Source organism: Heteronotia binoei, chromosome 21 (genome assembly GCF_032191835.1).
Source record: "Heteronotia binoei isolate CCM8104 ecotype False Entrance Well chromosome 21, APGP_CSIRO_Hbin_v1, whole genome shotgun sequence".
Taxonomy (NCBI): domain Eukaryota; kingdom Metazoa; phylum Chordata; class Lepidosauria; order Squamata; family Gekkonidae; genus Heteronotia; species Heteronotia binoei.
Genome location: NC_083243.1, coordinates 84,456,036 through 84,481,763, shown reverse-complemented (window position 1 = coordinate 84,481,763; position 25,728 = coordinate 84,456,036). Strand labels below are relative to the sequence as shown.

Genomic DNA, 25,728 nt, shown 5'->3' with positions numbered 1-25,728 from the left:
CCTGAAATCCCCTCCCATTTTCTACCCCTCCTTAGTTGCTGCTGCGCTCTTGCATCCCTTGTCCTTACCCATTCCTCTGTCTGGTATTGGTATTAATTGAGTTTAATTCAAATCTATAGAGAGGAAGTATGGACAGTGTCAAGGCTCTTTGAATAGCAGTTTGGTTATTTAAAAAAAATAACTTTTAATAGTAGTGAAGCATATCTGGTAGAGCAGAAGTAATCTTTTTTTTTAAGTATTGTGATGCAGAGACTTTTATTCTATATTATTAATCTCTTTTGACTGAGAATAGCCACAAACAAGCTGCAGTTACTCAAACTCAGATTTCATTTGTAAATGAGAACATGAATGGTCCAGTTGGCTGGCTATTTGTGAGAAGGAGCTAGGATGTTTTAATTTGCTTTTTGTTATTCAGCATGTGTGCTGTGTTTTGAGTTTAATTTCAGGTTTGGAATCGTAAGTCATGTTGAACCTGCAGAGAAGCAGCCTAAAATGGTTTAGATAAATGAATTTTAAGCAGATACATATTGCTGCTTCATTCATCCTGCATTTCTTGCATGAATGTGTCTTGGAAAACTGCAATTAATTCATTCCTGTGTATAGGACATAGTGTCATATTTTGCATTACTTCATGGACATAAGTTAATATACATATAGGATAGTGTACGTTATGACCTGGATGCAGAGATCTGTTTTCTTTAGCATGTAACTTTTCTGCAGGACTCTGCAATTTATGAAGCAGATTGTAGGGTGGAATGCAGGATTAGAATCTGGGAAATCCAGATTCAGATCCTTGCTCTGCTATAGAAGCTTGCTGAGTAACCTTTGGCCAATCACACATTCTTAACCTAATTCACCTCACAGGGTGGTTGTGAGGAAATAATGAAGGACAGGATGGCAGCATTAAGCCACTTCTGGTCCTTGCTGGGGAGAGAGGCTGGCCATAAATGGTTGTTCCATGGTTGATGGCTAGCAGTGTGCCAAAAAAAAATCCAGGATTTTTTGAGTTCTGGTATACTGAACCCCCAAAATACTTATATTTCCCTATATTCCCAAATCCCAATACTGGTATGGTATGTGAATTCAGGAAATATTAAGGAAACCTCCCTACTGAGTATCATGGAGAATTGATCTAGGGCTCCAGAGGATGCTATTTTTTCAGATAGAGGCAGCAGATTTGCAGCAGATTTGGTGGCTCTCCTCAACCCCTCCCCCCAGTTAAAAAAATTGGACCAGAGGTCCAATTCTGTGGGCCTCTAAGGAAGGTGCCTCCATTGGTTTCAATGGAGGGGGGGGGGGTTTCTCCAAGCAGCATGAGCTGTGGCTGTGACTCGGAGAACTCCAGGTAAACTTGCCATGGCTCAGCTGGGGCTGGCTTCTCTTGCAGCTCACTTTAAACTAAGCTGCAAAAGGAGCCAGCCCAGGATACGAGTGGGGTGGTGGGGAGCTGAGAGCTCTGCACTGCCTCAGCTGGGACTGACTACTCTTACTCATTTCTCTCTGCCCCAGCTGATCTTGGGCTGACTCCTTTCACAGCTAGGTTTAAACTGAGCTGCAAGAGGAGTCAGCCCCACCAAGCCACAGCAAGTTCACCTGGAAGACATTTTAAGGGATTGGGGGGGGGGGGGCGCCTTTAATCACCTTTGAAGTTCTCTAAGCTGCAGACTCACATGACTTGGAGAAGGCATTTAAAGGAATATTTTCATGATTTTTGGGGCTTGGCCATTTCAGATAGGGAAAATGGCTACCCAGCTGAATTAATACCCAAAAATACCAATAAAAAGTATGTTTTGGGGGTGGGGGGCATTAGTTGAACACACACCCCATTGATGACATGTGATATAACTTTAAGTGACAAATCTGTCATGTTGCACTTATTGCTTAGGGAGGTAATGTGAGTTCATACTAAATGATTAAGTTCTAGAATTAATAACTGTTGTAGGGTACAGATCTTTTTTAGTTAGGAATTTGTACAGTACCAAATTTAATGTCTTCATTCTTTTAGTTGCTTTATGAGCTCCCCAGAAGAATGAAATCAGAAGTGAGCTGCTGAAGTACTTTATGCCTTGTGAAAATTAGGGAGGATGCAATGATTAATATAAGGGCTTTTTGTCTTTTTTGTTTTCCTATCTCTTCTGCTGTACCAGATAGTACTAATTTAGTACAATCACTAATTGCATTAATAAAATTCTGTAATTCCAGGATAGAGCAAAGCTTATAGTTAAACAATGTTAGGTACACTTATCATGTACATGTAACACTGCAAAGATCTAACAGCATGTAGTAAAGGTAATACAGAAAAATACCCCTTTTAAGATGCTATTCCTGCCACTTCCTGTATGCTTGACTTAAAAACTTGTGCTGTTTCCTAGAATTCACGCCCAGAACCTACAGCTGAAGATGATGAAGCTCTTGATGAGGAAGCAAAGAGAAGAGACCAGCTAATTAAAGGGGCCATTGAAGTGTTAATACGAGAATATTCCAGCGAGCTCAATGCCCCCTCCCAAGAATCTGACTCTCATCCCAGGAAGAAGAAAAAGGAAAAGAAGGAGGACGTATGTGTTTTGATTTTGGACACAAACAGATTTACTTCATCTCTTCTTACATAAAGGCCAAACCCTGTGCCAACACATTAGCTCAAAGCATCTGATGAGAACACAAATCGACAAGCCTTGATGTTAGCTACAGTTTTTGTTTCATTCTGAAATTAAATCAGTTCTAGATGGCAAACCCTGTGGATGGTGTAGGTATGTAGGCATCAGGGTCGCAATGCCTAGACTTCTTGGAGCTACAGGTTTGAATCTCAGCAGGTTTGATTCAGCCTTTTATCCCTTCTAAAATACATGTATTGCAATACCTGCAGATTGTTTCTTGAGAAGGGAAATGCTTTTGAGACCCTAAAATATCCTTCCTGTTGTGTTCGATATTTTAAATGACCCTGGCACTGGGTCATGGGGGTTTGCATTGGTGTTATTAACCACAACTTGACACCTTGAACCTTTTCACTGTCCTGCTTTAATGATGTTTATGTATATAGTTAAGAAGGTCTTTGTTATCCTTGACGGATAAAGCCATGTTATAAATGATTTGTAAATATCTGGCTATTAGGCCAGCTGTTTTCTTTTACAAAACATCTTAACATTTTGTGGAAGGATGCTATAATGCATCTTTTGTCTTCCATCTTCTGTGGATGACCCTTCTAATGATTATGCTGAAAATCTGTCTGGGGGCAAAGAGGGAAGACCAAATAGTAGTAATGTTGATTGAGTTTTCAGAAATCAGTTTCAGTCACTTCATGGGCTGTGGCACCTACAAATGCTGATTGCTGCAAGGTTTCAGAGGTCACGGTTGGTTTGAGTATGCAAGCCCTTTATTCTTATAAAGCTTTATATCTCTGTGGTACATGTTAGCCGGCAGCAGTGCTGCAGTTGTGGCTGCTATTGAAGTATTGAAAGAGCAGTGCCAGAAATAACACTTCTCACTTGGGGAAACAAGTTTAGAATGCCACCGCTCCTCCCCAATTATTTTTAGCCACAGTTAACCTGAGCAGTAATTCTTGCCTTGAGGTTTTTCCTTTCTTTACCTCTCTAGGAAAGGGCTCCTTTCTCTTTTTAAATGTTTTATCCATGCTATGGAGTATGTTATGTACATAATGGAAAACCATGCAATGTTGTAAAGGCAAGGGTGCTACCAAAGGGTTACTTAGTTTCTTAAAGTCCATTGTACAAGATCTGAATATTGAATTTCTCTGGTGCTAATGCTAGTTTTGAGCAATTTAGAGTTGGCTGGACTTTAAATTAGTGTTGTCTGTCAGCACAAATACCCTGTATCTGTGCCCATAACTATCCACCTCTCTTGCAAGTGGGAGAGTACCTCTTTGATTTCTAGGGATCCAGATGGGACATGGGCGTGATATCTTACCCCCTTATTTCTTAGGAAGGGGGACTAAAGAACCTATATGCATGTGGGGGAGAACAACAAACGGGGGTGGGTGCCATGTAAAGTTTGGTTTTAGGCACTGTTTTCCCTTTATTGAATGCTTGCAACTTGTTCTCTTGCCCATTCTGGTGGCTGAAGAGATGAGGGATAATGTGGGTGATTCAAGAGTGTGGGGAAAGAAATGGCAAATGAAATCTAATTTTTTTAAACTTCAGATGTGGGGGAACCTCGCTAATTTGCAGTAACTTTTAGAAATCCCCTTTATTGTTAAATTTTGCGAATTAGCGAGTAAGAAACAAAACCAGGCTTTAAAATACCACAAAAGGTACTAGCCACTTATTAACAAGCATAGATTAGCTTGCAAGATTTCCTAATATTCTAATGTGCAGCAATTTTACAAGAAAACTTGCCAGTGTGGGGCCTCATGGTGGCACTCAAAGCTCTTGCTGAGAAGTAGATCAGTAAAAGGAGAATTAGCGAGGTTCTTCTGTAATTTTGTTGAGTCAAAGACCTAGGGTCACAGCAATATAATATTGCTTATTCTACAAACATACAGAACATTGTTTTTTTCAGAGTAGTGTGCAATCTATTTTTTAAAAAAAAAATCTCCGTGGATTTTTCCGCAGATTTTCCGCAGATTTCCAGTGGCCCCACTGATACCTTATCCACTCATCACCAAGGTTCGTTTACATTGTAGGCTTTGACAATGACTATGTTTACTGCTAGTTACCAGATTTGTGACTCGTGTCCATCTGATTTTTTTTTTCATTCATTTAACATCAGACTGTGAGGTTTGGTACTGCAGAAGGCCTTTATTTATCTCTTACAAGACTGGTACAAAACATCTAACCTTCAGCTTTCTTTTTGTTCTCCTGTGCCTGTACAGATGGGTTTTAATATTTTATCTCCTGTGTTCTGCCCTCCCTTTTTTTTGTTTGTAGGAGGATATAAATGCTATAGAAATGGAAGAAGACAAAAGAGACCTGATATCCCGAGAGATCAGCAAATTCAGAGATACACACAAGGTAGTGTTGTTTTTCTGTAATTTATACAATTTTAGGTTTTTACAAAATCCAGCCTCCTTTCCCCTGTCCCTTTTAGAAAATTTACAGCACATGACCATATCATTTAATTTTTTATAGTAGGCATCATGTGTGTTTTAAAAGTCAACAACAAAAAAAGAAATTTTCGACTTAAGTGGTCTAATATTTTGTACTTTCTAAAAAAGCATTCTAATGACTACAGTGCAGTCTACTCACTTAACCTGATACATTAAAAATCCTACTCCGCTTTCTGTAATATCCAAAGCGGATAAAATCATATACATAAGACCAGATACTTGAATTGAGCTGTCATGTAACACATATTCTGACTTCCACAATACTCATAAAGCTGTAACACCTAACTCAAGTGAAGTGTTTATACCAAGCTCTAACGCTTAATTTAAAATTTAAGGTTTAATTTAGTAGCTCTAAGATGAGAATGGGGGTAAAATAAATTAGGATAGTGGTTACAAGGCTTGACCAAAATTTAGATGCATGGAAGAACTGTAAATTCCCATAAAAGCTAATCTATTCATTGACCCCCACCATTATGATAGAGATCATATGGTGACTAATGCAAGATGAAACACACAGCTTGGAAAGTAACATGGAATAGGATGTAAGTATGAGCTTCTGTTTTTTTATTATTTATGGATGCCCCCTCAGAAAAATATGCAAAGGGGTAACTGGCTTGGAAATGTGTTTGCACAGCAAATCCTACCTCAGGATTCCCACCTATAGAAGTTTCTGAAATGTGAGTTTGTGAATGCATTCTGGTTGGGAAGGGTGGTTTAAGGGTGGTGAGATGCAAGTAATGCATGTATTGTATCTTGATGTTTAGTTTCTAAGGAAATGAAAATGTTGCCCACCAAAAACTGGAGAACTCCATGTCAAATGATGTGTTCACCCCTGAAATGAATTATTTTGTTTACTGGTGTAAAGGGTTGAAGGTACAAAATGGTAAAATGTACTCCTGATTACAGGATCATTTATTTGCTTATTTACGTATAACTTAAAGGCAGACGTGGATGCACATTACTGGCAATGCATAATATTCCAGTATAATTTGGGAATGAGAACCTGAGGGATTATTGTTCCAGAAGATGGTCAGTGGTGAAAAAGCTTTATTTCCAAGCCCCAACAAGACATAAAAACCAAGAAATCATGCAGTTAAAACAATGCTTCATTGTTTCAGAAGCAATTGGGCAATTCTCTGCCTTTGATCTATTTTATTGGGGGGATATTTTGAATCAACTTTAAAATAGATGTAACTAATTTTAATATAAAGTGACCATTTAATGTATTGGGTGGAATGTTTAAAAGGGGCTTGCTAGTGAGCACAGTGAACCTTTGCATGTTTTTTGGTAAGAGTTTGTAAATCAATCAGATTGTTAGGGTATATCAGTATTGCAGGGGGCGTCCATTTACAGTACAGATGAGTCTGAAGATAACCTAAGGTAAGACATTATTGTTTTTCTATCTATCCTCTTTGCCCATTTACCTTGACATGTCTCTGATCCTTCCCCCCACTTCATGTCCGACTTCATACTCTTTTGTTTACATGGTAGCAGCCTATTACTTAAATTTTCAATATGAAACACTATGCTGATTGATTCTTTCATTGGCTCTTAAGAAAACCACAGGGGTTTTGCTTTTAAAAAAGCCCTTAAGATGCCGAAGTTGACATTATTTTTATCATGATTCTTAATGCAAAAGAAAATTTAGGAGAAAATCAAGGAACTTAAAGACATTTTATTGGAACAGCTAATATAATCTGTAAGTATCCATCACTTCAGTATATAAACTTTTCTATAAAAGTAATATGAAATTTGAGGTAAGTTCTGCTTTTGAAAGTTGATATAGTATGCACTAATATGCCCTATTAGATGGAACTAAACTTTATAAAAGCACTTCATTTAGAAATTCAGTTGTCCTGTCTCAACATTTTATACACTTACACCTTTTCCTCTGCATAATGACAGTTTTCTACCATTCTTGTCCCCTTTTTGTGAGTTCAATTTATCTAACACCATCTTGCTTATATTCAGCTGTTGGTAGCATTTAGTATGGTGGATAGATATATTGATCTCTTGTTTGTAAGTTTTATTACTATATCCCTGTTTTGGTTCTCTGGTCCATGAGTGCATATCAGAAGACAGTCAGGTAAGATGTTTTTAACGTTGTCTTAAATTCTTTGTTGAAACTCAGAAATATATGCATCCTTTACTGTTCCAGCTTGTAACTTATTTTGTTGGTGGTGTCATGGTGCCAAAGGGAATGAACCTTATATGGTTTGATTTTGTTGTTTTTCCTTCTGCTTAATTTGCATAAAATATATCTAGGGCATGATCCTTTCTTGTGTTGGAAGGATGCACATAGGATATAACATGGCCTTGTTTTCCGTTCTTCTACCCTTTAGTGTATGGGCACACACACAGGCCCTGTGCCAGGTCTGTGCATGCCTCATACATCCTATTTTGGAGGGGGAGGGCTGAACAGAGATATGTGAGGCATGTACAGATTCCCAGTTTCCTATAACAGCCTGACAAGACTGTGGGAAAACCAAGGAGGGAGGAGACAAAAATGGTACTGTTATGCCCTGTGCTGATTCCCTCCAGACTCACCAATCTTGTGGGGAAGAATCATGCCTATAATATTGTGGCATCCATTAGGCTGATATTATCTGCTTTTTTTTTTTGTTTATTTGTGAACCATGTACTTGCTCTTCCTCCCAGAACTATAGCTTATAGGCAAGGTTAATCCAGTGTTGGCGGTCCATGTCCTAGCACAGCATCTGTAAGTTAACAAAAAACAATTGCTTCCAGGGATGGATTTATCTGTCACTTTAGTGATTTATTTTTCTATTGTCTTCATAGGCATTTAGTCATAGGCATGTCTATTGCAATTAAAAATGCATTTTTATACAAATCCAATAAAATTGTACTGGATAACCTTTTGGTCTGTCTCCTATGTGCGATTTCTAACCTTTCTTCTTTACAAAGAGTAAAATGAAATACCTAAGTAGTGACTGCTAAAGAAAAAAGCTGGGAGGGGGGGAACATTCCTGATTGCAGTTGCAGTCACAAAGTTCGCTGTACAGTGTGGAGATTTTACCTCCCATCCTTACACAGGATGATTTTGGTTTGGCTGAAACACAGGAATATTTAACTGGCTTGTCCTTGACAGCATCCTACTGAAATCTGGGCAAGATTAACTTTTGTTTGCAAAAGCTCACCTTGCTTATGCTTTAGTAGTTCTTTCCTTTTTGTGATTGTTAGTTCTACTTTGAAGCATTTTAGGCAATGTGCTGTGTAATAATCAGTATATATATATATATATATATATATCAGGAAAGCATTGCCTTTCTATCCAAGGTTGGAGGTTGCTGATCTGTTAGAGAGACTTCCTTTGCACAACATCGAGCTTTAAAGTTACAGAACTTGTTTTCTTTCTTATGTGAAAGCAAACTAATGTTTAAATGTTAAATCATTGGTGATTTTGTTGCGCTCAATACCAGCTTTGGGTGTTGTGCGTGGTGGTGGGATGGGGCCCTTGACTGTAGCTACAAATTAACTTTGAAAATCTCTTGGTTTCTAGAAACTGGAGGAGGAAAAAGGAAAAAAGGAAAAAGAAAGGCAAGAAATTGAAAAAGAACGGCGTGAAAGAGAGAGGGAGCGAGAGCGTGAAAGAGAGAGGAGAGAACGTGAAAGAGAGAGGGAACGGGAGCGTGAACGAGAGAAAGAGAAGGAACGGGAGCGTGAACGAGAACGGGATAGAGATCGGGATCGAACTAAAGACAGAGATCGGGACAGGGAAAGGGATCGGGAGAGAGACCGTGAAAGGAGCTCAGACCGCAATAAAGATCGGAGCAGATCTAGGTGAGAAATTTTGAAGGGTAATAAATGCTTGTCACTAACTTTGCTTATTTCTTTTCAAAGTGAAATAATGATTGGAGACAACCCATCTTTCAAAATACTGGTGTATAATGGAAGATCTGTGTTAAATAATATAGCTTGGATCCAAAGCTTCTTCAAATGAAGCATGTTAATAGAAGCAATTTTTAACTTCTTTTAGCTGCAATCCAACACAGGTGATTTTAGGCAATTTCCCTCTTTTCTCCCATCCCCACCCTACCATGATGCATTGTTTTGGAGGGTTCTCTGAAACTCAATAGCAGCAGCTTACAGATGGAGAATTACCAAAGAAAAAGACAGCACTAAAAATCACATCTACAAATACACTCCATTTACAGAAACCTTGGATCCAGCCCTGTGACTTCACTTGATGTTTTGTTCCTCAGACCCATCTTTATATCAGTTATCAATAAAGTCCCTGGCAAATTGTCAAATAGTATGTGAAGCCAAATATAGTGTGTCACTTCAAAAGATTATTGGCCTCATGACTGCACATGAAGAAGGATGTGTCTATATGAGTAATAAACCTTGGCTTAAAGGGAGCTCTAAGGCAGTGTGTTTGTAATTTGATAACTTTTTTTAGCATTAGTAGAGGCCATGAGGAAAACTATCAGCATTAAATGGTGAAAGCTACTAGCTTTAATAATATAACATTTGTCCTTCAGAGAGAAAAGCAGAGACCGGGAGAGGGAGCGGGAAAGGGAAAGGGAACGTGAAAGGGAGCGGGAGAGAGAACGAGAGCGGGAAAGAGAAAGAGAACGGGAAAGGGAACGAGAAAAGGACAAGAAAAGGGATAGAGAAGAGGATGAAGAAGATGCCTATGAGCGACGGAAACTGGAAAGAAAGCTACGTGAAAAGGAAGCAGCTTATCAAGAGGTATCTGGAGATTATTTCACTGTTTATCTGCAGGATATTTGCTATGTGTATTCTTAGTATAAAAACACACTTTGAATATTTTGTTTCCTTTGGATAAGATTTGGAGCATGCTACAAAAATCTTTGTGCATGCTGGAGCAAAATTCTTGACTGACCTAATCAAATGGTAAATTTGGATGGTAAATTTGCTTGTCCTTAAATGAAATATGGGACTTCCTCGTTTTTTTAAAAAATGGGAAATTAAACCAGTCATTTTGTTTCAGCGTCTTAAAAACTGGGAGATCAGAGAACGGAAAAAAGCTAGAGAATATGAAAAAGAAGCTGAAAGGGAAGAAGAAAGACGAAGGGAAATGGTAAGTTTTTAATAATGTTTTTAGAAGGGGAGGATCTGTGAGGACTTCAGATCCTCTTACCCTGAGTGTTCCTCCTTTCTACCCTCCCTTCCTCCATTCTTTCTTCTGCCTTCATCCACCTTCCTATTATTTAATTTTCCTGTTCCATTCCACCACCACCCCATTCGCCTTCTCTCATTTGTTGGTATCTAGAGCAAAATACCACTTTGGAAGCTCTTTTTCCTGTATTCACAGGCATAGCTTTTATTGCATGCTTTTAAATGGATTGGGGCTTCTTGCCTCCAGTGTTTCTGAAACGTGTTTTAAAACTGCAATTGGGGGGTTTTGTTGTTGTTTTTTGCATGCCTGTTAAAATATAAACACATGGTATGAGCATATGAAGGTGCCTAAATCAGGTTCCAGTTCAACTTGAAATTATCTGGTCTGACTTGCACAGATCTCCAAGGTCTCAGCCACAGGAAGGTCTTTTCCAGAACCTGGTGTCTGAGATCCTTCAATTTAGAGAAGCTATTAAACTTGGGATTCTTTACACGTGAAACCTATGTTCTACCATTGAGCCATGGCCTCTGTCCCACACAAGTGGCACAGTCTTTGTCCTGGCATGTAGGTGCTTTGTGAAGTGTGTCCTGTTGGCAAAGCAGCCTTACACAGAATATCTGTAAATGATTTTGCTTTAATCATTATCTGGGCTGAAAGCTTTACTCGAATGTGGGTGTATATATACCTAAGTGCGCACAGTTATAAGAAAAATCAAGTGTTGGCAGTCATAACTCTCATCTGGTGTCCTTCTCTCCCTCTTTTCTGAAATATTAAAGCTGAAAAGAGTTTTGTGAAATGCAAGGTTAGCTTACTGTTTTCTAACTTTTAGTTAGACATAGTAAAGGCACCAGTACTGTCCCTGAGAGGGTTGGTTGCCTGTATTTTTAAATTTACAGTGCTCAAGTTACCCTCAGCATGTGCTCACTCACATAGGGGAGTGCAAAGATGGAGGAAGGAAACCCCCATGGCATGTGTTGAGTGCCATCTAAGCTGCATTGGACCAGCACATTAGCTTTGCAGGATTGTTTGTAGGCTAAAATATACTTGCCTTAAGGCCTTTCCAGTGTTCAATGCCAACTATTCAGTCTCTACTGATAAGGCACATTTCTAAAATTTGTGTTGTAATGCCAAAGACTCATAGATTAGAGGAGTTAATTTCATAGGACCCTCTAAATGTAGGGAGATTCATAATAGCATTCAGTTGCATGGGTCAAGGTAGGCCTAGGTATCAGAGCACCTAGGCCAAAATTAAAATATTATATGGCATTGCATGCAGAATAGCTAGGAGGTCCTTAGATTGTCTGGCAGCCACAGGCTGTAGCTCTTAGCATTGTGCAGTGGCAAGCTAGACTTGTTTTAGGGGCTGAGAGAGCTCTGAAAGAGTTGTGACTAGCCCAGGGTCACCCAGTTGGCTTCATGTGAAGGAGTGGGGAATAAAAACCAGTTCTCCAGATTAGAGTCTGCTGCTCTTAACCAAAGGCAATTAGACAAGCTCAGTGAGACAACAAAAAAAATTGTCCTGCCTGCTTGCTCTGCCTCTCTTCACATTGTTTGTGGGGGTAATGGCAAAGGAGGGAGGACAAATCTTTAAAAAGAACTTGAGCTATCAGAAGGAGGATTGATTGAAATTCACAGATAATTTTGCCAACAGGCTCTTTGTAAATAACCCTGTAGCCTGATGATGAAACTTCACGTACAGGGTTTGATCAAACAGCTGCTGATTTGATGGATCAGACTGGAGAAGGGTAAAATATTTTTGAATCTTCTGCATTCTCAAAGAGTAAACAGTATTGGCCTCAACTCTCTGATCAATTGAAGATGCTGTCTGAAATGCTGTTCTGTCATTGTGTTTTGTCAGTCTCCTATGGTTTGCAAAGATGGTCTGTCCCTGAAAAAGGGAGATCCTGAGCATGTCTAAGATTGATTATAATGCATATATTATACACTCCTTAAAATAACACAATATATTTGGCTCAGAGAAGGTAGAAAAAAATTATAACAAATGTAGTCTTTTTCGTATGGAGTTAAATTCTGGATCCTTATAGTTAATTTAGATGTGTGTGCCCAGTATGGTCCTTTTCTTTTTATTTGTACAGCAGGACCTACGGCTTTTGAAAGGCTTCTCAGCTGGCTTGCCATATGCCCTGTAGGTTGCAGTTTAAGAAACTCATACCCCAAACCTCCCTCAGGTCTTGCATATCTTGGAGACAGGCTTTTGTTTATACAGTTCAGGCCACTTTTCAAAAATCCTGACTCATTTAAGAAATGCTGGACTCAAATCATTAGCTTGAATCGAAATCCAAATTTAGCACAGAATAGAGTTTGCACAAAGGATGTTTTGTTGTTGATCTTACCTGCTTCTCAGCTGCCTCTGAAGGTCAGGAAACCTTGGGAATGGTGTAGAATGTGTCATGGGGCTTCAGGGAAATGGGGTCAAAATTTCCTGTTCTTTTGTGTGAATGAAGGAGGAGTTCCTGCAAGGGGTGGGGAGTTCTTCCACTTCCCATTTCCCACTGCACCCCCCCCCCCCAATATAATATATGCTGTATTATTCCCAGCCTTCTGAAGCAATTTAACAGGAGAACAGTAAACAAGGGAGGAACCTGATACAGACCTTTTCTGCAAACTATTATTTGTATGTGGTAAATCTGTATCCAAGTTTTGCGAAGACAGAAGAAACCAAAAATGCTGTGAAATTACTCTCAGTATTTAAGAAAGAAGTCTTCCTTCAAACAGTGGGAAAACAAACTATTAGTCCCTATTACACAAACAAGTTTTCTATTACAATAATTTTTCTGGTATTCTATTCAGTTTCTACGCAAGCATACTAAATAGGTAAATGCGCTTAGAAATAAACAGACTATTAAGAATGTTAAATGTTTCAACTTTTATAGGCAAAAGAAGCTAAGCGTCTAAAAGAATTTCTAGAAGATTATGATGATGATAGAGATGACCCAAAATATTACAGGTATGTTTAATATTCACAAAAGCAGATCTTCACTTGCTCTCAGGCTTTGTTAGATTAGTTGTGTTAAACGTATAAGTACTTTGTCAAAGCTGAAGAGCCCCATGGCACAGAGTGGTAAAGCTCTGCTCACGACCTGAGTTTGATCACAGCAGAAGCTGGGTTCAGGTAGCTGGCTGAAGGTTGACTCAGCCTTCCATCCTTCCAGCCTTCCTTTACCTCCTTGGTAAAATGAGTACCCAGCTTGCTGGGGGGGAAGTATAGATGACTGGGGAAGGCAATGACAAACCACCCTGTAAAAAGTCTGCCATGAAAATGTTGTGAAAGCAACGTCACCCCAGAGTCGGAAACCACTGGTGCTTGCACAGGGGACTACCTTTTTACTTTGTCAACATGAAACCTTATTTTCTGATGCAGGAATGGATGTGTTAATCATTTTTACAGTGACCAATATGATTTCAGCAGAGTTTAGTGTCCTTATTGGTTTTGCTGAATGGATGCTACTGGCCTAGTCCTGTGCCCTGGATGGGAAATCTACAACATGTAACAATTTATTTTTAAGGTGTCTAGGCTGCTTTTGTGTCAGGGTGCTTGTGGCAATCTGTACATCATCTTTGTAAGAAATTCTAATGGTAAATTTTCCAAATGTAAATAATAGTTCCTGTATACATTTTGCTAAGGATCAGACTTGTGATTTGGGTCCTCTTTAATATGAATAAGAGGATTCATTAAACAAAGCACACCAAACAGAAAACTCCTTTATGAAAAATAGTATTGGAAGAATGAGGTTCAGCATTTTAAAATTATGATAAATTCACAATTCTTTTGTTTCCTGTTTATAGATTTATTTCTTAATGGCTCTTTCTGTAGAAATCAAACTGCCAATAAGCAGATGACTATTACTGCTCAGTACATAAAACTATTTCTTTGGAGAATAAAACAATATCTTTTGTAATCCAGATTCCAAATAGAGTGATTGATGTGCTTGCTTTTAATGAGCATTCTTGGGGGAAGTTTGTGTTACAAAACTTTGTAAATCAAAAGTGAATGGATGTTACAGGGGAAGTGCTCTGCAGAAGAGACTGCGAGACCGGGAGAAGGAAATGGAAGCAGATGAAAGGGATCGGAAGAGGGAGAAGGAAGAGTTGGAAGAAATCCGGCAACGCCTTCTGGCAGAAGGGCACCCAGATCCAGATGCAGAGCTACAACGGGTAGGAAATTACTTTTTTGGGAAAAGGAATGAATTTACATTCTTGTAATGGTAGACCTTTATTGAGTATTGGTAGTGACTAATCTGTCGGCAGTGTGTGGGTTTATCTGCATGCTTGTCATATGTGTAGTAAAAAACTTTCTGGTTTAGAATCTATATTAGTATGGCAATATTGTTAATCTTAAAAATAAGACTTTAAAAATACTATTACTGTGATTAACTAGGATTATCTGATTATGGGAAATCTGGGGTAGTGTTTTGTCTGTATAATTTGTAAATTCTGTACTGTCCAGATAGTGCAAAAACAAGGCTGTGTAGAATTTGAGTCACTTAGTTTTTCTTCATCAGAATATGTCTTGTTTCACAGATGGAGCAAGAAGCTGAGAGGCGTAGACAGCCACAAACCAAACAGGAGCCAGAATCAGAAGAAGAAGAAGAAGAAAAGCAAGAAAAAGAAGAAAAAAGGGAAGAACCAGAAGAAGAAGAGCCAGAACAAAAGCCCTGCCTTAAACCAACACTCCGACCCATCAGCTCTGCTCCATCTGTTTCATCAGCAAGTGGCAATGCAACTCCTAATACCCCAGGGGATGAATCTCCTTGTGGCATCATCATCCCACATGAAAATTCACCCGATCAGCAGCAGCCAGAGGAGTACAGGCCTAAAATAGGACTTAGTCTTAAATTGGGTAAGTGTTGTGGTTCACATTTATTTTTTCCCCTTTCAGAGGATTTGAAAAGTACCAAAAATAGCAAAACTCTTCAGTGATGCCATAATGGACTTTCTTGAGTCAGATCTACGGGCTTTGCTCTACTTCAGAATTTCCTGAAACATAATAAACTTTTGATCCAGTTCAAAATCCAAGAAATTGGACAGCATCTCAGCAAATGAGTAGAAATATATATTAGAACCAATTTTATTTTTTTAATAAATACAACCTTTTTCTTTTATATTGTAGGTGCCTGCAATAGTCCAAACCAGCCCAATGCTGTAAAAAGAAAGAAACTCACTGTGGACAGTGTGTTCAATAAATTTGAAGATGAAGACAGTGATGACATGCCCCGAAAAAGAAAACTAGTGCCACTGGATTATGGTGATGAAGACAAAGGCTCCTCCAAAGGCAGCGTCAATACTGAAGAGAAACGTAAACACATTAAGAGTCTTATTGAGAAAATCCCCACAGCCAAACCAGAGCTCTTTGCTTATCCTCTTGACTGGTCTATTGTGGATTCAGTGAGTATCAAACAATACAAAATCTGGGCTGCAGTCAGCAAGAAAAATTTATCATAGTAATTTGTCAGCTCTCAAGTTTTGACACTGATAAAAGAATTGTCAAATACAGTAGAAATGATGCTTTGCTTTAGTTAACACCCATCCTGTGTTGCTAACGGTTGTGAATGATTATAGCTGTTGATAGTTGTGACAGGAATACCAAGCCACTACCTAAGTTCATTACATTTATTTCCAGTCTTGATCCTGATTCCATATCTGAATCTATAGCCACCCTGAGTCCGCTTGCGGAGAGGGCAGGATATAAATATGGCGTAATAAATAAATTAAATAAATCTGCCTTGGTGAATGACTTGGAAATCTTTGCCTACTGCTGTATATATAATACCCCAAACCTTTTGCAGTAAAATTATTACTTCAGCATGCCCACAAATACAGCACACAACAACCCCATAGCCACTCACTATATGTAGGAAAAAATTATAAAAATAATTCACTACCATCAGGTCTTTCCCTGGTCACCTTTACATCCTTCTCATTGTTTAGACTGAGAGACAGGGCATGCAGGAGAGAAATGAAGTTACAGGCAAGTTGTTCAGTTTGCAACGTGTCTATAGCAGGGGTGTCGAACATGCAGTTTGAGGGCCGAATCAGGCCCTCGGAGGGCTACTATCAGGCCCCCGAGCAACTGGCTGTCATCTGCTTCCTTCTCCCTCTCTCTTGCTTCCTTCTACAGAACAGCTTGCTTTGCAAGGCTTGGTCAATTGCAACGGGGCTATAGAGCAAAACCTCTATTTTCTCCATTAGCTGAGGTTCCTCCCTTGGGGAGGAATAGCTTGCTTTGCCAGGCTCTCTCAATTGCACAGCAGAGCTACTGAGCTCTCTTCCTTCTATTGGCTGAGGCTCCCTCCTCCAGTCCCTGGGGGAAGGAAGGAAAGAGCCAGAGCTTCCTTTGCCCAGTTCCCTGGATCCCATGGGAGAAATACAAAGAAAGCATCTTTAAGACCAATGAGTGCTAACGTTTTAAGCATGTTTTAAGTTATATGTGTGTGTATATATATGTGTGTTTGTGTTCTTTATAAAAAATTTTATCTCTGCTACCTAATCTTAAATAGGTACACACATGGCCCGGCCCGACAGAGCTCGGCCCCACCAGACATAGTCCGGCCCAACGAGGTCTCATTTATGTCAGATTCGGCCCTCATAACAAATGAGTTCAACACCCCTGGTCTATAGGGAAAAAACAAAAAAAGCAAAACTCCAGCTACCTACACAGGTCTCTTGCGAGCCTGCAGATACTCCTTTGGATCCTGCTTGTCATCCAATTAAATAATTTTTAGTTGGTTAAGCATTAGCCTTAAACCCACTTGTTTAAATAAATATTTTTATATATATATATATATATATATATATATATATATATATATATATATATATATATATATAGAAGGAACTGCAAGATAATTTACAATGCAATAAAGAATAGCTAACATATTACAGTTCCCCTTAAATATTTTCTGTTTCATTACCTGCTACAATTTTAAAAGTTCCAAAATATCATCACACGTAAATTGGTGTGCCCTTGTCAATTAAACTAGTTTTAGAGACTGATCTACTAGAGCTGTAACTGCTTAATTTACCATTAACTGTCTTTCTGCACAAAATGTGGGATTAAGACAGTTTATAATACGTAAAACACCTCAATAAAAATTAATATACATATATCCATACAGATAATTAATGGTGGTTTAAAGCCAAATACATTACCATAACCTTGCAAGACTTGGTATTGCAATTAAAAACACTTTAAAACATGGGTGGGGGGCTGTCTAGCATAAGTGATGAATGGAGATGGAGATGTAGTAGATGAAGGACACAGTGTGCTGTGCTTCCAGGTATTAACAGGCCTCAAGAAACAGTGTGGGGATCAATGGGGGGCGTCCTGCAGTGGGAGGATGCAGTCTCCAAAAATCACCCCATCACATCCTCACTCAAGCAGAAAACTCACTAGGATCTGAACCATAAACTGGAAGTTAAATGTAACGGTAATGCTGCCTGCCTTTGGAAGAGTCATGTAACCATTAGTATGTGTGCACTGGATTGTAGCTGCCAACCCAGTCTGATAGCTAACATTTGTTAACTTCTGAGTACTCATTTTCACAGCTTTTAACTATTCCATCAATCTGTATTCTAAATGTATGCTTAATTAGCAGGGACATTTATTATCCATTAGATAAATACCCTAGAAGAATAGTCTCTCAGTCTTAAACTCAACTATGCTCACATTAAGTGATAATTGTACTGTTTAAACCCTTTTAAAGCTTGGAGCCCAACTGTGGGATCATTTCTTATGTGGCTGGCTTTAGGCACTTAGATGAAAAAAATAAATGTTGAAATAAACAAAGATGATGCTTCTGAAATGCTCTTTTTTATTCTAGACATTAATGGAACGCAGAATAAGACCATGGATCAACAAGAAGATAATAGAATATATTGGTGAAGAAGAAGCAACTCTAGTTGACTTCGTTTGCTCAAAGGTGAACATACATTCTGTTACAAATTTGTTTGGGTGGTTTGTCCTTCTGGGTGGAAGGCAATATATTGTAGCTGCCAACAAAGACCAACAAAGTTTGAATCAAGGTATAAGCTTTCACTTGTATGCACACTTCTTTGGATACAATGAAATGGAAATTACCAGTCCATGTGTATAGGTAGAGCAGGAGGTGGCCAGACTTGCTTAACGTAACAGCCACATAGAATAAACGTCAGATGTTTCAGAGGTGCAATACATGAACAAATATCACACACATGTCCTTGTTAAAACTCTTAATACTTTCTCTGCACAGAAATAAAAATACAAATGTATGCACTTTACAACATGGAGACTTAAAAAAAAAAAAAAAAGCTGGGAATAACAGTCCCCATAGGACCAGCATAGGGAAAGATTGGGGAATTACTTTTTGGCACCAGTGAGAGAAGAAAACACACACGAACCCTATAAATCACTGACCACTGTTTGAATCTTTATGCATCTCTCTGCCTTGGCACCAAAGGTAGTAAATACAGCTCCTACAAGAGCTATGAAACTAAGGGGGAAACACTGTGTTGCCCTCTTACTTCTGAAGCCTAGAACAAGAGTGAGATGCAGCAGTTCCCCCGCGCTCAGCAACCCACAGACCTGTCGGGACAATGGCACTCGCTGGTCACAGCCTCCAATTACCAGTGCGGCACTAGTCAGCAAGCTGTGGGAGGGAGGTAAGCCTCTTCTATCAGTGCTGCAGCTCTCTTGGCTAAACTGCAGGGCCTGCCACTGGCCATCCTGGTGCGCCTGGCAGAGGAGGGGTGAAGGCAGCTGTCACCCACCCCCCAGTCTCACCACCACCGTTGCTCACCAAGCCAAAGGCTACTGTTGGCGCTCGTCCTCTTGTATTCGTTCCCTCATTCACTGCTGTCGATCTTATTGTCCTTCTTGGTGGTGGCTGCATTTGGGTCACTCTGTCCATCCAGCAGAGAAGAGCAGGAAACTCAAGTGCATGTCCAGCTGGACTTGGCAATGCAGCCAGCAACTTCCCTCCCCTACACGCTCTTTTTTCTCCCTTGGCTCTTGCTCTTTCTTTCTCCACTCTAGTTCTCCAAGTGACCTCTGTGGTGGAAGAGAAGAGCTTGCAAGCCTCAGGTGTATTTCTCCCTCCTTCCCCACTTCACATGCAGCGGAAATAGCCACCTACCTATGGGTCAGTGCTCAGAGGCTGACTGAGGACTTGATGCTATGCATGCTTACTTGAGAGTAAGCCTGCATTAAGTTCCTCCTCAGCCTCTGGGAGCCCCACAATATGTGTGAAAGAGCTACATATGGCTCCCGAGCCACAGTTTGACCACCTCTGATGGTAGAGGGTGACGTATGGACTGGTGATTTCATTTTATCCAAAGAAGTGTGCATGTACACGAAATCTTATACCTTGAATAAAACTTTGTTAAAGGTGCCACTGGACTCAAACTTTGTTCTTAATTCAAGTAGTTACAAATGTGTTGGAATGCCTATTCAAAATCAAACAAGGGATTTTAAAAATAATGTTTGTTTATTTAGTATTTCTGCCCATCATTCAGTCTGAAGACTGTGCTTGATACTAGAAGCTATGGTTTTTGTTGTTGTTGTTTTGGAGGGTGTTTTTGCTTATATGGCTTACTACTTTGTAAAGTTTTGCTGTCTTTATGCATAACTCTCTTAAGCCATCTCTGTTTTTCAGGTTATGGCTCATAGTTCTCCACAGAGCATCCTGGATGATGTTGCTATGGTAAGCAGAAGGCAGAAAATATGCCAAATCCAGAAAGTTAATGTATAAATTTGTAACCTCTTCAATATATCTAAAAATAAAATCCACTGAATGCATTCAAAGAGATATGTAGATACTTCATAAGGTATAATTCCCTACTTTGTTGTTTGTTTGTTGCAGGTGCTAGATGAAGAAGCTGAAGTTTTTATAGTCAAAATGTGGAGATTATTGATATATGAAACAGAAGCCAAAAAGATTGGTCTGGTAAAATAAAGAATTATTTCATTTTTAATGGCTGCATTTCAATTTTTGTTCCCCACCACTGAAGAACTTGGAAGTTTCTCTGTCCTCAGACATTTGTGAGACCTGTATTTTTAAATGTAGAAAATGTGAATTTTTTTTTTCATCTTCTGTAACACTGAGACCCTCTCCCTGCCCTCTTCACTTCCCAGCTTCCTTGGTTGTAATTATCCAAATCCTGCATTTGGTGTTTTCTCATTAGGTACAGTTACAAGTATGGTTTATAAACTACAGCTGCTGTACACAGTCTCTGATCTTCATCTTCTAAACTGTTTCTTGTAAATAATTGCCCCATGTTTTAGAAAACATCTATGCTTACTGCTTACCAAAATAATTTGGATTTTTATGTAAATACATCAGCCTCTTTCCCTTATCCATTTTTAAATATTGGAATACACTTTAAGAGTATGAAGACAGATGAGAGTCATTGCTGGCACCATAGTTTTCACCTGCATGAATGTGGACTTGTTCTCTTGTTGGATTTGGTAAAAATAGAACAAACTTGCATTATTTGTAGATGAATCTGTAGGGGAAATGATGGTATTGCATCAACTCAGGCATCCTTGTAAAGCCATTGATAATTTCCTGCTCATTACATGAGGCCTTCTAGTCTTTAGTTATTCTGATGACAGAATTTCACACATTTGGGTGTTTAAATCAAAGATAACTACTGTACAGATTATTTGAGTTTTGCCGTCCTTCTGAAACAGATTTGGCATTTTAAACGTCTGTTATTTTTTCCTGATTTAAAATTAAACTCATTAGCCAGTAGGATACTTGGGGAAAGAAAAGGTTTAAAGACGTAACGAGCACAACAGTTTACGATATTAAATCATATGTTTTCAAATGAAGGGGAAATTTGTTTTAATGTAAGCCATCAAGTCAGCTGTGACTATTCTTTTTGTACTGTAAGCTGTATGTTGGATTGATAAGAGGGCAATATTTTCTTCCCTCTTTCTCTGTATGAGTTTTATACATACGCTGATGTAACAATGTACTGTAAACTGCATTTTTTTAATCTCATACACAAGTACAACTGTATGCTGTGGGCCTTCTTGACTGCAGGATGAACACTTTCCAGGAAGCAACAATTGATCACTTTTTTAAATGCCGCTCTTCTGATATTTCTTTACCTGAAAGATATAGGTTCATCTGTTTAGAAGGCATAACTATGATCCCGAGTTACTGAATTCTTGCATTATACGAGGACATCTGAAAACTGTTCTTAACCAATGGGATCATTATCAAGGTTCCAGTATGTAAATATTTCAGATATTAAAAATGTATATATTTGATCTGGACTATGTTTATTTGAATAATGTCTTAAGGTATTTCATGTTAATGTTATTTCATTTTAAAAACTAATGAATATTCATATTTCATTCATATGATCTATGCCTTCTCTCTTGGTTTGCTTTTAAAGAGAGAATGGGAAAGAATTAAAGGTGCTACAGTTACTGTTCTGTAGATCCAGCTACAAGTTTCTTAACAGCAATGTAAATCAAAGAATTGTTAGAATTTCCACTTCAAAGTAAAGATACAAATCAGTATCTTTAGATAGTGTTTTTTGTAGATTGCAATCTTTGAAAAGTAATGAATATAAGTAGTGAATATCAGAACTACAGTAATTTTAATAATAAACTTTAAATGACAGGATTTTGTTTATCACACTATGGAAAAATTAAGCAGCTCTGCTAGAGTAAAAAACAAAAACAAGTAGGTTCCTGAAGACTGAAAGACTTCCACCATTTTTAATGGAACTCCTAGGTGTAATCTGCCACTCAAATTTAACTGTACTGTTTATAACCTAATTAGCTACTTGAGGCTGTTACCATATAAACAAACAATGGTTTATTTTTACTGTACATAGAAACACACACACACATATTGAGCAACTTCAGGCCAACTGCATAATTGATTTCATGCTCATTCTAGAAGTGCATATAGCCTTTTTGAAACTGTTTATTAACAAGCGAAGCCATGTTGGATCAGCCAGTGGCTCATCCAGTCCAACTTTCTGTGTGTCACACAGTGGCCAAAACCCCAGGTGCCATCAGGAGGTCCACCAGCAGGCCAGAACTCCAGAAGCCCTCCACTGTTGCCCCCGAGCATCAAGAATTCAGAGCATTTACTGCCTCAGTTTTCCATTTATACTTTGTGGCTAATAGCCATTGATGGACTTCTGCTCCATGTTCACCTATTCCCTCTTGAAGTTGTCTATGCCTATAGCTGCCACCACTTCTTACAGCAGTGAATTCCATGTGTTATACTTTGAATGAAGAAATACTTCCTTTTACCTGTCCTAAGCTTACTGTTCATTAATTTCATTGAGTGCCCATGAATTCTTATATTGTAAGAAAAGGAAAAAAGTACTTCTCTTTAACTTCTTTATCCCATGGATAATTTTGTAAACTTCTTTCATGTCACCTCTCAATCATCATTTCTCCAAGCTAAAGAGCTCTAACCTCTTTAACATTTCTCCATAGGGAAAGTGTTCCATCCTATTAATTGTTTGTGTCCTTTCCTAAACTGTACACAGTATTCCAAATAAGGCCACACAAAAGATTTATACAGGGGCAATTTGATACTGGCTGATTTGTTTTCAGTTCCCTTCCTAATAATTCCCAGCATAGTACTCGCTTTTTATTTATTACAGTCACACACTGAGTTGACATTTTCAGTGATTCCAAGATCTTTCTTCTGGTTAGTTACCACCAGTTTGGACCCCATAAACATATTTATAGACAGGATTTTTTTACTCCAATGTACATTACTTTGCACTTGCCCATGTTAAACCTCATTCACCATGTTGATGTCCACTCGCCCAGCCTCAATTGCTCTTGTTCATCAATGTGCCTACTAATTCTGTCTTTGGTAATGGATTCCACCAATTTACTAGTATAAATGTTAGACTGACCGGCTTGTAATCTCCTGGATCTCCTCTGGATACATTTTTAAAGATGACAGTTACGTTATCTACCTTCCAGTCTTTGGGAATGGAGATAGATTTTAATGATAGATTGCATATCTTTTGTCAGGAGATCCATAGGTTTATATTTGAGTTCTTTCAAAACTCTTGGATGTACATCATCTGGGCTTGGTGATTTGTCAATTTTAATTTGTCTATCAGTTGAAGGACCTCCTCTCTCGTTACTTGAATCCAACTGAGGTCCTTCAACACCCCTCCTAAAATTGGCAGTTCTGGAATAGGCAAGCACATACCATCTTCCACAGTGAAGACAGAGGCAAAAAATACATTCAGTTTATCTGCCATTTCCCTATCTAATCCTTTCACCCCTTGGTAATCCAGCAGCCCCACTTCTTCCTTGGTTGGTTTTCTGCTTCTAATGTGAAGAACTTTTTGTTGTTCTTTATGTTTTTTGCAATATATTCCTCATATTCCCTTTTTGCCTGTCTGAGCACCAACTTGCCAAAGCTGACTTATCTGCCAAAGCCTTTTCCCCTTTTATTTACCTCACCTGGACTAGCCTTCCACCTCTTAAAGGTATCCTTACCTTTACTGTTTCTATTACTTTTGTTCATTAACCATGGTCTTTTTTATACTTATTCATACCTTTCCTAACCTGCAGTATACATTTTATTTGAGCTTCCAATATTGTAGTTTTAAATAGTCTCCAAACTTCCTGAAGGGATTTGACCCTCCTTACCTTTCCTTTCAGTTTCTTTTTCACAAGCTGCCTCGTTTGAAAGAAGTTACCCCTTCCAAAGTTAAAAGTAGTTGTGTTGTAGTTTTGGGGCAACTCCTTATATTTACATAAATGCTAAACTTAATAGCATTATGGTCTCTGTTCCCAAGCAGTGCTATCATGTTTACATCTCTCACCAGGTCTGAAGCGTTACTTAGGACCAAGTCCAGGATTGCCTCCCACCTGGTATGTTCTGCATCCGTCTGCTCTTAGGCACAGTCACTGGCAGTGTCTAGAAACCCAATCTCTTTCTCTCGGCTTGACCCAATGGATGTGTGGGTAGCTAAAATCACCTGTTATGAAACAGTTATTTTATCTAGCTGCTTTCCTTTATTTTGCTGTCTTTAAATCACCCTCTAACCTTTGATCTGGTGGGTAATAACAAACTCCCAGAGTTAAGCTTCCTTTTGGGCCAACTATTTCCACTCATAGCATTTCTATAAGCAAATCTATTTCTCATGGATTCTCTTTTACTGCACTGTATACTCTAACATACAGAGCCACTCTGCCACTGACCCATCCCTGTCTTTCTGATATTTATATTCAGGAATCACTGTATCCCACTGATTATCCTTATCCCACCAAATTTCTGAAATGCCCACAATGTCTGTGCTGTCTTCTGACACTTAAGAACTCTAGCTGCCCCATTTGCATATAAACATCCAGGGGGTTTTTTGAGCAGGAATGCCATTCCAGCTGGCTTGGTGTCAGGGTATGGCCTAATATGCAAATAAGTTCCTGCTGTGCATTTTCTACCAAAAAGCCCTGAGTAAAACAATGGCGCTATCGGGGTGTGGCCTAATATGCAAATGAGTTCCTGCTGGGCTTTTTCAACCAAAAAAGGCCCTATAAACATCTGTAATTCTCCAGACACATTAGGCCTGCAACTATCCTTCTGTGGCCTCTAGACCTTGTCAGGCAGTCAATATTGTTTGTCACCCTCTCATTGGCCAGTCCTAATCAATTTCCCTCTAGAGCCGTAGCAGCCATGCCAAACCAGATGAGCCATGCCAACGCAGACACATTTGATTTCATTCCCCCCTCCCCCCAAGATTTACTTTTAAATCTGCTCTGCCACCTTTTTAAGCGCCAACAGCCTGGTTCATTGTTGGGACAAGCGGAAGCCATCTCTTGTACAGGTCCTGCTTCTTCTGAAATGCATCTCAGTGTATAACAAATTTAAACCCTTCTTCCCTACACTATCTCATCTATGCATTGAGACTCCTAATTTGTGCCTTTGTGTATTATTTAATTATACCCTGCATTTCTCCCTATGGAAGTTCAAAATGGCTTGCATTTGTTGTAGTCTCCATTGTATCCTCATAACAGCCCTATGAGCTAGGTTAGGTTGACTGAGTGCAACTGGCCCAAAGTCACATCATTGCAAAATTTGTATGAAGGCTGTTGGACTAATGGAAAAAGACAAGGATACAGGCTGGCCTGATCTTGGAAGCAAAGCAGGGTTAGCCCTGGGATGGGAGACCACCAAGGAAATCCAGGGTTGCTACACAGAGGCAAGCAATGGCAAACTTATCACTAGAGGTTAATCTCTTGCCTTGAAAATGTTGGGTCACCATAAATTGGCTGCAACTTGATGACATTTTTCACCACATTGTGTATCCTAAATACCATGCCTGCGGCAAGACCCATGTGTGTGACTGCACAGATGATGACTCGAAGATCATTAGTTACAGGTAAGCAACCTGTTTGTATAATGGCAAATCGATCTGGGACTCGGGTGTGTGTGTGTGCTGTTTGTTTAAATAGAAGCATCAAATTTTCAGCATAGCATCTGGTGTCTCCCCTCAGGGAGTCCAATTCTATGAACCCCCAAAAGAAGGTGCCCCATCCTCCATTATTTCCAATGGAAGGAAGGCATTT

General features: G+C 39.1%; 1 protein-coding gene across 4 annotated transcripts in view; it reads left to right on the top strand.

Moving 5' to 3' along the window:
• The window catches only part of RBM25 (RNA binding motif protein 25), a 38,752-nt gene extending 17,317 nt beyond the window's left edge, over window positions 1-21,435 (top strand). For 2 of the 4 annotated variants that reach the window (XM_060261959.1, XM_060261958.1), the window contains exons 7-19: window positions 2,373-2,555; window positions 4,566-4,619; window positions 4,881-4,964; window positions 8,580-8,860; window positions 9,562-9,772; window positions 10,035-10,124; window positions 13,058-13,131; window positions 14,189-14,339; window positions 14,706-15,024; window positions 15,295-15,569; window positions 18,005-18,103; window positions 19,814-19,861; window positions 20,021-21,435. In XM_060261959.1, coding sequence (XP_060117942.1) covers window positions 2,373-2,555; window positions 4,566-4,619; window positions 4,881-4,964; window positions 8,580-8,860; window positions 9,562-9,772; window positions 10,035-10,124; window positions 13,058-13,131; window positions 14,189-14,339; window positions 14,706-15,024; window positions 15,295-15,569; window positions 18,005-18,103; window positions 19,814-19,861; window positions 20,021-20,113 — 1,962 coding nt within the window. In that variant the 3' untranslated portion in view covers window positions 20,114-21,435. The remainder of the gene's footprint in view (window positions 1-2,372; window positions 2,556-4,565; window positions 4,620-4,880; window positions 4,965-8,579; window positions 8,861-9,561; window positions 9,773-10,034; window positions 10,125-13,057; window positions 13,132-14,188; window positions 14,340-14,705; window positions 15,025-15,294; window positions 15,570-18,004; window positions 18,104-19,813; window positions 19,862-20,020) is intronic. The other 2 variants (XM_060261961.1, XM_060261960.1) reach the window with 1 other exon arrangement.
• The last annotated feature ends 4,293 nt before the right edge of the window (window positions 21,436-25,728 follow it).